The 13,725-nt window shown below is 38.0% G+C and overlaps 1 protein-coding gene across 8 annotated transcripts in view; it reads right to left on the bottom strand.

The window, feature by feature from the left end:
- Positions 1–13,725, bottom strand: part of WDR17 (WD repeat domain 17) — a 117,452-nt gene that overhangs the window by 27,714 nt on the left and 76,013 nt on the right. For 6 of the 8 annotated variants that reach the window (XR_012007416.1, XM_072775847.1, XM_072775846.1 and 3 more), the window contains 9 exons: positions 12,586–12,735; positions 12,368–12,498; positions 11,939–12,064; positions 10,746–10,901; positions 7,369–7,433; positions 4,650–4,782; positions 3,827–3,918; positions 2,663–2,783; positions 1,725–1,864 (listed from right to left, as the gene is read on the bottom strand). Coding sequence is in view for 7 of the 8 variants with exons in the window: in XM_072775847.1 (XP_072631948.1) it covers positions 1,725–1,864; positions 2,663–2,783; positions 3,827–3,918; positions 4,650–4,782; positions 7,369–7,433; positions 10,746–10,901; positions 11,939–12,064; positions 12,368–12,498; positions 12,586–12,735 (1,114 nt within the window). In the remaining variant the exon portion in view is untranslated. The remainder of the gene's footprint in view (positions 1–1,724; positions 1,865–2,662; positions 2,784–3,826; positions 3,919–4,649; positions 4,783–7,368; positions 7,434–10,745; positions 10,902–11,938; positions 12,065–12,367; positions 12,499–12,585; positions 12,736–13,725) is intronic. The other 2 variants (XM_072775848.1, XM_072775850.1) reach the window with 1 other exon arrangement.

Raw genomic sequence — 13,725 nt, 5'->3', positions numbered from 1 at the left:
CTATGTTGCACCTTCACCTAGGAAAAAGGAACGAATCACATTTTATTTAGATTAGGTGATGACTTTTAGTATGGAGTTGGTCACCCTGGTGAATAAACAATCTGAGTTAAACCTCATGCTTTGGGATGGGTCCAAGGCAAGTCATGGTAAGTACGTAACTGGCTGCTATCCTTTCCGACAGAGAGAAAAACATCTCCAAGGATGGTGGGCATTTAATAGATTTAAGCCTAAGGCTGATGGTGGGGTACTACTATCTTCAGGTTGGGGGAGGGAGCTCTCATATGAATGTAAGATATGGTAAAAATTCTAAAAACTCTGAGATTCCGTATTCACTATGAAGCCCCCAGATCTAGAAAATGAGAAGAGGAAAATGAGAAGTGTTTCTCTTTTGCTGACTTAGTCACACATTAAAGAGGGTATAGTGTGATAGCTGCAATAGACTGGATGCTTGTATTACCCCCAACATTCATATACTGAAACCTAATCCCCAATATAATGGTATTTGGAAGTGGGACCGTTGGGACGTGATTAGGGCCTGAGGGCTAAGCCCTCACGAATGGGATTAGTGTCCTTACAAAAGAGGCCACAGAGGACTAGTTCACCCCTTCCACAAGTGAGCACAAGAAGATGGTCAATTATGACCCAGCAAGCCATTTCTCATCAGACCCCAAATCTGCCAGCATCCTGATCCTAAGATCTCACCCTTTAGAACTGTGAGAAATAAATTTCTGTTGTGTACAAGCCATCCAGTCTGTGGCATTTTGTTACAGCGGTCTGAACTAAGTAAGTTGCTAAGTGCAAACTTTGCAGCCAGTTTATGTAACCTCCGATCTTGGCTCAAGCACTTACTGAGATCTGAGGCAAATAACTATCTACTGCATAATATCTAGTAAGTTGTTACATGTAAAGTGCTTAACACAGAGCTTGGCACACAGTATGCAGTGTGGAGGGGCTAGCCGGCTGTCACCATTATTAATACTTTTATCTGTAGGATTCAGCAGTGGAATCTGTATAGTCCTTCAAAGAGTGGTATGTGTGTGCACGGGGTGTACGTGGGAAGAGCTACGAGGCCTGATAAACAAGACTACTTAGAAACTCCTTGAGGTTTTAAGTACTTTGGGGAAAGAGAAGATAAAAGTCTAAAGTCATCTTTAGGTTGCTCCGTAACAAAGGACTGTCTGCGATGCAGATGGGATGAGAACTGCTTTCACCTGGACTTCCTGTCACTGCAGGGACCTTCCAGGGTCTATTTCTTAGAGTTGCTGCCCAAGTCTGGGGAAGTGGCCTGTTCCCAGTCTCCAGCTAAACCATCACTCTCCATTAAAAGTTACTATTCTCCCATTAGAAAAGTGATTTTATTTTCCAAACCTTAAACTATGAGAGAAGATCGGACAAGAATGAGTGTAGATACGTAGCATTTAAAGTGGAAATGTGTGGTCCTGATTATCTTAAGAAGAGCGCATTTATTCTCATGACGTTTTGTGTGCTTGAAAATATCATAGTTGCGACTGCCTTGCTTCAGAACGGGTCATGGTAGATTTCATTATTTAACCACTCTTACTTCATTGTCATAGCATGGTTCCCTCCCACAATCTTCCTTTTATTTAAAAAAAAAAAAAAAAGCAGATGCTGTATCCTCCCAACACACATCAAATGTAACTTATAATATTTAAAAAATGTATTCCATCACTATAAGATCATTCTTCGAATTTAGAAATTCTTACCATGTTGGAATCATCATGCATTTTCTTGCCAACAGTTCCAGGGCATAGTGGGTTGCAGGTGCCGCAGACTCCCCTAGCACTGTGCCCACACAGACGGCCAACTCCAGTTCATTTCCACGAATCAGGTATGCCATAGCAAGCTTGCTCAATAAGAAAATAATTTCTTCAGTTTCAGAGATGCTGGATGGGATCATCACTCCCCACCCAGCTCATAAAGTAGCTAAAGTAGTATTAATCTACATTCCTATAAAATACTGAATGTAATACTCCTATAAAGTACTTATGTAAGTATAAACACAATTTCCAGATGGAAAAGCTTATCTGATAAAGGGATGTACAGGAAGTTTTTGTAAGGTCAGAATTTAAGTTTAGAACCCTTAGTAATACGTTTATAACTAATAAATAACAGTCTACCTGCAATATCCTCAACATGTCCTTCAATCTCTATCACAAAACAATGTAAATTCTTAAAAGCTTCTTCAATAGTGCTCAATGATTATCAATTATCCCTTAAATATACTACATCTAAGGATATACGCATAACAGAAGCCATCTTTACTTAACACTTTTCTTATGAAAATACCTTAAAAACATAGCTTGCGAATAATATACTTGAAGTACGTTAAAAATAAGTACGTTGAGAAGTCAGGTATTCTGAGTCCCGGTCCAGAGATTTTTGTCCCTTTACCATACTACTGCTTGTCATGTAGGATGAAATACTTAAAGTCAGGTTGTTACCAACACGTATCTTGTGATAAAAAATAAATCGGAAAAAAATCCCATAGTCTATAGAGTTGGTGTGTGCTCGAGACGTGGAAGTCGAGGCTTGAAAAGCACACAAACTCAGATCTTGCACAGAAGTTGCCGTGTTTTTTCCACTAGAACACCATGACACATCTGAAGGGTTTTTCATCCACATGAACCAACGTGAAACGTACCTCAGTGTTATCGACAGCCAGCTGGCAGCAGGCAGCCAGCACTGCACGACCGTCCTGGAAATACCATTCTGACAATTCTTCACTGACTTTGTGGAGGAGTCTAGAAAACAGAGTGTACGTCCTCCAGGAACACAAGGATTCCATCATAAAGTGGACTAATGCTCTTTTATAACAAGTTGGCCAAATGATCCAATAGGATTTCATTTGATATCTCTGATTCAAGTATAAAGCCTGATTTTTGGTAAAAATCAATCAATCATCAATCGATCAATCAGGAAAGCAGTCTTAGCTGACCAATCAAACAATGGGCTTCTCCCCCACCGCCAATGTCAGAAGAAAAGCCTAATTCTCAAAATGTACTGTCCTACATCAAATCATTATAATTCAGCTACAGGGCAGTCAACCTTAGAAGAGCTATAGGTTGAGCTGAAACTTTTCAAAACGTAAGTGGTGACACAAGATATGGGTAGATCTTTACCATATCAAGTTTAAAATGGCAGAGAATAGCAGCAAAGAACCAGGAAGGAGCATGTTGGTCCCAACACATTATTTGCTTAATGTATTATGACTCCTTTTTTTTTTTTTTTTTTTTTACTTGAGAAGCATCCTAAAAGTTTAAATATCCAATTTACTAGAGCAATAACAGAAGCCAATGGATATGATGTGGGAAAGCAGATTATTAGATTTTAAAAAGGTCAAAAGGCTGAAGAGTTCTAACGTCTGTTTCTTTTAAAAACATACGTATCTGGATTTAAGGAGCCTAAATTTTATTCCCACCATTAATTCTGGGGTCTTGATTATGAACAGTGTCGGGTGACATTATCTACACTGACTTTACAGTGAAATGTTAATAAACAGCCCACCTACTTTCACTGCCCTTCCTCCCTAAACAGGTTTGATCAGTTTTTAAGTATTTAGGTGCTTTATTTGCCATCTCTCTCCTGAAATGCATTCTGCTTCCCTGGAAGCCATACAAAACGTGTGTGGGCTGCATCTACGTGCCAGACACTGTCCTGTTCACCTACGGAGTGGGACTACGGTGGGAAATACGGTGAGACAGCCAAGCCCCCTACGCAAAGAAAGATGAACTGCATGTCTCCCAAAGCCTCCTACAGGGGAGCCAACCATTAGACTATGACCCCACACAGAGAATAAAATGCTCACTCATTAAAGTCTTCCTTGTAGGTATCATCAGAATACGAAGATTCTTTAGGTGTAGAAACATGTAATGTCTGCATGTTTCCCTCACAAGCAGCCTGGAATTTAATGCAATCTTTAATTAATTTTAGCTAATTGTTGACAGCTGACCAATTTTAGAATATTATTTTGATCAAAGTACATTTGACCCTTGAACACTACGGGTCCACTTACATGCAGATTTTTTTCAATAAATACAGTACAATTCTGTCAACATATTTTTTCTTCCTTATGATTTTCTTAATAACATTTCTTTCCTCTAGTTTACTTTATCTTAATAATATAGTGTACAATCGACAACGTTGTCGGTAAAGATTCTGGTCAACAGGAGGCTATTAGTGGGTAAGTTCTGGGAGAGTCAAAAGTTACACTGGGATTTCTGACTGGGTGGGGGTTCAGTACCCCTGATCCCTGTGTTGTTCAAGGATCAACTGCTTACTCAAATCATGTCTGAAATTTATACAATTTGGAGATACCCTTAGAATTTGAAAAAAAAAAAAAGTGAACTCCATTTGTAACAAGTTCATGGTTACTAGAAAAAGCTGTTTGACCATATAGGACATTCATCAGCAGACAAAAGTTCAGAGTTCAGGGATGCCTGTGTGTCTAAAGTACACTCGGTGTGACCAGATGGTGTGACTGCAGTGTGGACACAGCAGGTCGGGAGGTGGGCAGAAGCCAGCCCATCTGTGACTCTTGATCACGGGAAGGCGCATATGAGGGGTCAACAGTCTTCCTTCCACATGCCCACCCGCCAGGGTATGCTGCGCCTGTAATCGTGCAGTTGTACCTGTGCCACAAGCAGAGCTTCTTTAAGCTGACCTCTTGACATAAAGAAATCGACTAACTTTTTCACATCACCAATGGCTATGCAGTATGGAATGACATCGTCCTTGTCTTCCTGGATTAGCTGATCCGCTCTCCTAGTAAAGTAAGAACAATTTCTTTTATAATATATTAATTTCAAAGTTCTACGCGGGCCTGAGATGTCCTTAAATATCTGAAATATCTAAAACATTAATATTCAAAATATGGGGTAGACTTCATAAAGCCCTTTCGCATATCGCTTTTCTAAAAGCCTCAGATTTTATAGTCAAATCAGATACGAAAGACAAATAAAAGTTTTCTGTAATAAAATACCACAGATACTTGCCTTCTCTTAGAACACTACATATTTTCATATTTTTAAAATGCACTGAACATGTTAGGTCTTAAAGTGAACATAGCTTATCTATTAAAACAAGCAATATATTTTTTGAAAATAAGTTGTAAACTAGGTATGTGTGATGGAATATCTAATTTCAGCTGGATTAATTAACTACGTGGGTGTCTGCTCCATTAAAGACAGGAGATTTTTAAATGTTTTAGTGAGCACAACAATGAATGGAGAGCTTCTAAATATAAGTAGCTTAAAATCATTCAAAAAGACAATTTAAGAGTATAAATATTGATAATAAGCTACAGAAATCTGAGTGCCCCAAGCAAGGTAGTTTAAAAAAATAATGCTTCTGCTATATGAGGGGAAGACAGGCTCCCGATCTCAGAGGTTATGAAGGGTATAGGTGTGTCTGCCTCTCTCCGTATCCTGTCTGTGTTTCTGTTTTCCTAAAGTCCCAGGAAGTTTTCAGTGACCAACCAAATTAATTCAACTCTTACAGTTTGGTTGAAAACTAATCTGGTCTACTTAACTTCTGCTGGCATTTGCGGTAAACTATGTTTCAATTGCCAATGTCTGGGTAGGTGCAGTAGACAGTGTCTGTTTGCCCAGTTCCAATTCAGAGTGTCACTGGTGTTCTCCCCAACAACTATGTTTTTAACCATGTGGCCCTGGTTTCCTTGTTACAGGAATAATATCCCCTTCCTAGGAACTAGGGCTGGGACACCACCAGTCAGCGTCTCTATATGGCTGGATCTGTACGACACAAACTTAGGAGTCGTGGGGAGACCATTTTCTGGCCACAATGTGAAGAAATGAGCAGAGAAAATCAGGTGTTGGTTCCCCAAAATAAATGAAATAGCTTTCGCTAAGGTTGAAACAAAATTGTTTTGTGAAATAAACAGCATCTGCTACCTTGACTTTATTAAAGTTTCAGTGGGAGGGTAACATTCACCACAGTGCAGTGAGGGTATAGGAACTTAAGAATTACTTGGGATTCTTAGAACTTAGGATGGGGAGCCTGGACCGTGGGGCTGCAGCCAGCCCGCTGATGAACTTATCACTGGGAAAGCAGGTGCCAGGGAGCAGTCTACTTTCCCATGGCAAATATGTTCGTTAATCCCTTTGCATTTCATGGTTAGCCTCTGACAGATCTGTATTTATACATGTGAGTTGCAGTGGATGTTGCTTCTAAATCACGTCCCATGAAAGAAAAATCACAACTTTTTAATGCCAGAAGCAAGGCAATCACTCATTAAATAGTACTCTACAGGCTTAGCACAGTGATTAGCACATAGTGAGCAATAACTAAATAAATATTCACTGAATAGAAATGAATGAATAGAAAACAGTAATATGGTGTGAGGTGAAATGTGTCCTCCCAAAAGATATATTGAAGTAGGAGGCCATGGTATCTGCAAATGTAACCTTATTTGGAAATACAGTCTTAGCCAGTGTAGTCAGTTTAGGGTAGACCCTCAATCTATTATGACTGGTGTCCTCCAAGAAAGAGAGAAATCTGGGCACAGACATACACAGGGCGGGTATCGGAGTGATGCATCCATGAGTTCGTGAGCACCAAGGACTGCCAGGAGCCACCAGAAGCTGGAGGAAAAGCATGGAACTGATGCTTTCTCAGAGCCTCCTGTAGGGACCAATCCTTCCGGCAACCTGAGATTGGCCTTCTAGCCTCCAGAGCTGGAGGGAGCAATCATCTGCTGTCCTAAGCTGACCAGTTCAGGGTACTTGGTTACAGCAGCCCTAAGAAACTAACCGTTCTCAGCAACAGTCTTCTTTGTCATCAGTACCTCCTCTGTATTCACGGGGAGGAGGTGGCACGGATTAGTGTCCCGAGGGAATTTCTGAGATTATTTTTAGAATAATATTCTGTGAACTTTTGGTCGCCTTCAGGAAAATATTACCAGTTATATTTCAATAGCAATATATATAATATTATATTAATATATATTATATTATATATAATATATGGTTATATATAATATATATGGTTATATATGGTTATATTATATATATTATATATTATATATATAATATAATTATATAATTAGGTTAACCATTAATATATTAACCAGTATGTTTACTGATCTGTCAGTTGTTCTACTGACATGGGAAAAATCTGCTTGCACTGTCTTTATCAGATGTCAGGTCAAATGAACCAAAATGACTTGTAACTGACTCATTTAATTTATTGTTAGCAGACATAAAATTCAGCTATTTTTAAAGACAGCATAAGAGTAAAAAAAAAATCTCAAAAGCTACCATCATATTTATATACTGATTCTATTTTAACATATTTTAAAATGTCTATTTGGACACAAGACTCTCTGCTTACCTCTGCATTAACTTCTTCCAGTATTTCACAGACACCCCTGGGGCAAGTGATAAGGCTTTGTCCCACTAGAACAGAGAGAGAGAAAGGCAAGAACATGTCTTTTTTTTAAGATTGCATTTATTTATTTGAGAGTGAGAGTGAGAGTGAGCACCAAGGAAGAGGAAGAGACAAGCAAGACTCTCGGCTGAGCAGGGAGCCCGATGCGGGGCTGGATTCCAGGACCCCGGGATCATGACCTGAGCCCAAGCCAGACCCTTAAGTGACTGAGCCCTGCAGGCCTCTAAATATATCTATTTTGATTGTGCTAGATCTTAATGGAATTTTTTTTTTTAATAAACACACATTTAGAATACAAGGTTTTAGTGTATTTTTAGACTGTTTGGATTTCCAGAAATCTTTTCATATCCTATCTGATGGATGCATTCCATAGACTATAAATATTACCACATTTTAAAGTAAAGTAAGATATGTAAATTGTATTATTTAACAGGTAAAATCCTAAACCGAGAGGTCGAGGGCAGAGTAAGGGGAGGGGAAGAGTAGTAACTAAAATACGTAGTTTGAAAAATATATTAATTCATCTTCTGACACAACACCATAGTAATTTGTTCTACAGCAATCTACATTCTACGTTCAAAAGAATACATACTGAAATTTTTATTGCACTGTCACTTCTGTTTAACAAATATGACATTTATTTCTATTTTATTCTTTCCTTATTTTTGATAAATTATATATTTATTGTCACTTCTTCCTTTATAGTTGATAATACAGGTCTTCCTATTTTTTTTTAGGTCTTCATATTTTAAAATTAGACTGTTATTAAAGAAAATCATTGGGCAGCCCGGGTGACTCAGTGGTTTAGCGCTGCTTTTAGCCCAGGGCGTGACACCGTGGTCCCGGGATCGAGTCCCACATGGGGCTTCCTGCAGGGAGCCTGCTTCTCCCTCTCCCTGTGTCTCTGCCTCTCTCTCTCTGTGTCTCTTGTGAATAAATAAATAAAATCTTTTTTTATTTATTTTTTTTATATATATATTTTAATTTTTATTTATTTATGATAGTCACAGAGAGAGAGAGAGAGAGAGAGAGAGAGAGGCAGAGACACAGGCAGAGGGAGAAGCAGGCTCCATGCACCGGGAGCCCGACGTGGGATTTGATCCCGGGTCTCCAGGATCGCGCCCTGGGCCAAAGGCAGGCGCCAAACCGCTGCGCCACCCAGGGATCCCTAAAATCTTTTTTTAAAAATAAAGAAGATCATTGTTCGGTAAAGGCAAGAATGACAATTACATGGAAATACAGACTTCACTAAACTCAAAAGTCTAGAAGGGAAGTGAAGGTACAATATTCTGAAACATCACAACACCAATCTAAACTTCATATGATGTCTCTCCCCAACAGTAGAATTCTACTGCAATTAAGGCTAGAAGAATTGGTAATTAGCCTGAAAATGATAGGTTAAATTTTAAATAGGTAACTTTTTTTTTTTTAGTTTTTATTTAAATTCCAGTTAGTTAACATACAGTGTAATATTAGTTTTGGGTGTACAAAATAGGTCATTTTTAATGCTTTGCTATTTGTAGTCATGTCACTTTTTTTGAAAAAAAGTAATAAATATGCTCCTAGGAAATCTTGTTTTTATTATAGTAGAGCCAAATGGAAGAAAGAAGCTACAGTGCATATTAACTTTGAAATCAAGATTTTTCTTTTTTTTTTTTTTTGAAATCAAGATTTTTCTATAAAAACATATTTTGTAGGTGAAAAGATAAAATTTTTCCCTAACCTCATAGTATTAATCTCACAGAAACAGAAACTACGGAAGGAGGTGACCGTGAACAATTACAAGGACATTCTGATTTCTCAAGGATTTTAAGCATAGTTTTTTGCATCATTAAGAACATTGATGAAACTGCACAACAATAAAATTCTTAAGCTCCATTTAAGTAGATACCTTATTAAAGTTTAATAAGCTTAAACATAGCTTGAAAATATATACACCCAGATAGAAAACTCAGGAAGATGAAGAATTAGAGTTCTGCCAAAATTCATTTATTCTTTTTCTCTTTGACTTTTGATATATATTCTAAGAGTGACCTGTTAAATGGGTCACTTTTAAGACAAAACTTCTATTTCTTCAAAAGTCAAGTTTTTATACCGCCCCTAAACACTTTATAGTTTGCAATGCCTTTAAAAAATTTTTTAAATTTCTTTAGAAAAAGAGATTTTCTTTTTTTTCTCTTACAAAGAGAAAAAAGCATGCACAAGGGCAAGGGGGTGTGTAGGGGGCAGAGGGAGAGAGAGAAACTGACACAGGCTTCATGCTCAGCACAGAACCAGATGCAGGGCTCGATCCCACGACCCTGAGATCATGAGCCAAAATCAAGAGGCATACCCTCCACTGACTGAGTCACCCAGGCACCTCTTCCTTTTCAATAAAATTTTAAAATGACATTTTATCTTAGTCAAGCAGTAATTCATTATTTGTTTTTAGTGTGTGGGGGAATAAAAAGGTGAGTTTAATTTTGAAATATTCTAATGTAATTTTATTGTTTATTTTATATTATTTATTAGTACACTTAATGACATGCTTTGTAATTATAAAGTTAGCTAACCTAGAGTTTTTCCAAATGATCAACCAGGCAATGAGACCATGCCATTCGATTTTTTTTTTTTTTGGAGGAGTGGGAGATTTTTTCTTGAACATGGCTGTGCAGAAAAATGAAAAGCTTCATAAATTTGCACAAACTGAATACATTCAACTAAACCAGCACCCAGATCAAAAACCAGAAGCCCTTTCTCCCTTTTGTTCTATTTTATTTGCCACCCACTTTCCAGAAGAACCACTACCCTGAATTTTAATAGGATAGACTCATCTTGACCTTTTGGAGAACTCTGTTTTGTTGAATGAGTCCTCTACACAATCAAGATGTGCCTCACAAGCATCTTTCACCAGCTAATCCTCAGGGAAGACCCTTCTTCTGGCCAGTGTGGGGTCCAGTTACGACACAAGGGGAGCCCACTGTGAGCTAATCAGCCAACACGGATATCTTTGGGGTATCAAAGATCCTACCGGGCAGTGTTTCTCAAACTTTACCAAGCCTGTGAATACTGTGAAGGGCTTACAAAAGCACAGATCATCGGGCTACATCCCCAGGGTCTCTGATTCTTTAGGTCTAGGGGTAATGCACGTCTAGCACGTTCCCAAGGAACGCAGATGCTGCCACCCAGGGGGTCTCACTTTGATAAGCAGTGCCCTCAGGTAGACACCTACCAGCAGACGGGCAGAGAAGCATATAAAGCTGGAAAAGATAAACTTCACATTTAGCATTTCACCAATACTTAAGACTACTTTGTCGAAGTCGTTGATGTTTGCACTTTACCTCTCCAAGTCCAACCATCAGTTCACAGTATCTCTGAATTTGTCCTAATCTCAAATGTATGTCAGCAGCTTCCCTCAGCCTCTCCTCTTTGGTGGGGACACCAATTCCACCACCAAATTTAGACATCTTGACTGTTGTCAATTCTTGGGCTTCAGACTGGTTAAACAGAAAATAACATTTCCTAAATTTTGTTATACAAGAGCTGGTGATAACAGATGATTATAAAAGCATGACAGGGGCACATATTTTAAAAGCATGTAGCACTGGAAATTAAATATTTTTAAAAATCAGTCTTTTTTCTCTGTAAAATATGATACTTCCTCCACTATAATACTCTGGTGTGGGTGCAGGGTAAAGACTAGCTGGGTCGGGTGTGGGCAGACAGGCTAAATCCCACTGTCCTTAAAACTCACCAGGTGTGGTTATAGTCCAGGGGTTAAAAGGTCATGAGTGATAAAGTGATATGTAAGTACTGGAAGAAAAAATATAAAAGTCTGGAATAAACATTAAAAATGATAGGCTCAGTCTAATTGGCTCCTGTTCTATCAGGAGGTAAGACCTGTAGTCGTTAGGTGGGGTTGTGACTACAGAAAATACTCCTTTATGAAAATAACTGTTTTGTGGGACCTTCAAATCCACACCTCTGGCACAGTTCTCGTGCTCTCCCAGTCACGTTAAGCATGGATATTTTATTGCAAATATAAGTGCTATTTCCTCTTTCTCATCCCAGCTCTGGTTTGTTGGTACGGGGTATCACTCCAGGTATGAGGTAACTGGTGATTTTGTAATGGAATTTAATAAGAGCTCTAATACGGCCAGTTTTAATAAAACATATCCCAGAATACAGTCTTTCAGGCCTCTGAGACTAAAATCAGAGTGGTCCAAATGTCACGGTTATTTGGTAATAGGGTAAAGCATTTCAAGTAGTTCCAAGTGACCTTTGAAAAATTTCACGAGATTCAACGTATGGAAACCATGACTGCCTTAACTAGTCTCAAATAATTCAGACTCTCAAAAAAAAAAATTCAGACTCTCATAATTGGTTTTTACTGATGACTTATCTCCTCAGCGTTCACTTACTTCAGTCTACTAACTCTAATTATAGAAATCTTCCAGAATAATGTTTATATTTTAACAACGAAAAGGCAAAAATAATTCTGCTTGGGGACAGGATACCTGCATACTTGACTTACCGTTCTAAATTTAATCAGATGTTTCAAATGCATTATTCCTTTACAGTAGTTTTGAGGAAGCAAGCTGTCGTCCTGCCCTCTTATCACAGCGACTAAATTCCATAAATTGTCACTGCCACCTGGAGGCTAAAAAGGTTGATACAGAATAACCAAAGATAAAATAAATGAATTATTTAAAAACCCCCAGAATTTTGCATCTTCAAAAATATGATGAGGCATATCTAAGTTGAAAGATTAATGAAATAATAACTGTATTTCATTTATTGTTTCTGGTTTCCATTTGCTTTCTCACTCTGCACCAACTATGTTCAGAGGGACCCGCTGAGTTGGGGTGATACATGTAAATATGTGATAATGACAATGGTTGTAATGACTCATTTTTGACTACAGGGAAAATGTTCATATTTAATTCCTATAATAAATACTCACAGATAAACATTCTGAAAACCATCTTAGTTTTTTTGCTCGAGGATTACCAGTTAGTTTCTCTATTTCGTGTTTAATATCTCTTGATACTTTACCACACAATAGAGGAGGAGTGCCTTGTTCTATGGCATGATCTAAAGAACAGACATAATTCAGTGAGAAAGGATTGCTTATAAGATACTATTTAAAAATAAAATCTAATACATGCACATTTTCAATACCAGTGTTCCCGATAATTTCTTCCCAAGATCTGTCTGCCAGAATATTTATTTGTAAAGGAGTGATTAGAGGTGTTAATGACCAGAGTCTCACTGTAGAATCACGGGAGCAGGAGGCCATGGTGAAGGGGCGGCGGGGATGACATGTTAAACCTGATGGAAAAAATAAACCTATTTTAACTAAAGTAAACACCAAAAAATATTATTTATCTACAGGTACCTCATAACACTTCTACAGAATTGAAGTTATAAGGAAGAGTTTTGAAACGGCATTTTCATTTTGGCTGAAAATGACATAAGAATAGAGTATATTACTTAGCATATTCTATAAATATGAACACAAAATTGAATAATGATTAGCGAATGGTCCTGGATGAAAATGTTGAAATTACATTACAGTTGGGTCAGCAGTGAGCAGACTGTCACACCCGTGGAGTACATGGTAATCTGTGAGGTAATGGTGGATGGACAGAGGTTCTAATTATAAGAAGAGAGTTGGGACTTTCCAGTTTAGGACATCCAGCAACAGGATTCTCTCCCACACTCAGCCCCCTCTGCCTCAACTGAAAGGCCACTGAGGTCAAGTATATGGACACAAGTGGCTAGACTAGGGTCACTTTCTCCTGAACCATTTTTGCATTCTTAATTCACCTACTTGTGCCCATCAAGATTTGGGTCGTCATATGAAAGCGACACGCAGAAGACAAGAAATCGGATTTCCATACCCAGCTCAATCGTATTTAAAGACTTAGTTTCACATAAAAAAGCAAAACGTTGTCCTAACTATACAACAGTAGAGATACAGTAATGGGTAGATAAGTTACATCTACTTTATCACGGATTTCCTGTTTTACAACTTCCTTCTGAGTGATGATAAAGGGCGGGAGAAAAATCCAAGCCATGTGCGTCTGCATGCATATGTGTGTGTGTGTGTGTGTGTGTGTGTACACACAGAAACACAATAGTTGGTTGACATTTTGGGTTATCATCTGTATATTCTGATATTTCAATAATAAACAACCACACAGTTTCTAATAAGAAAAATGTTATTTTAAAATGAAACACTGTAAGGTTTCTTTAAAAATACTGTATGTCTTAGAAATTATAAACTTCATTAATACAGTAAAATTTAAAAATGAGTGA

Source organism: Canis lupus, chromosome 15, assembly GCF_048164855.1.
Source record: "Canis lupus baileyi chromosome 15, mCanLup2.hap1, whole genome shotgun sequence".
Classification (NCBI taxonomy): Eukaryota; Metazoa; Chordata; class Mammalia; order Carnivora; family Canidae; genus Canis; species Canis lupus.
The sequence above is the reverse complement of the archived record's forward strand: the minus strand, read 5'-3'. Positions and strand labels throughout refer to the sequence as shown.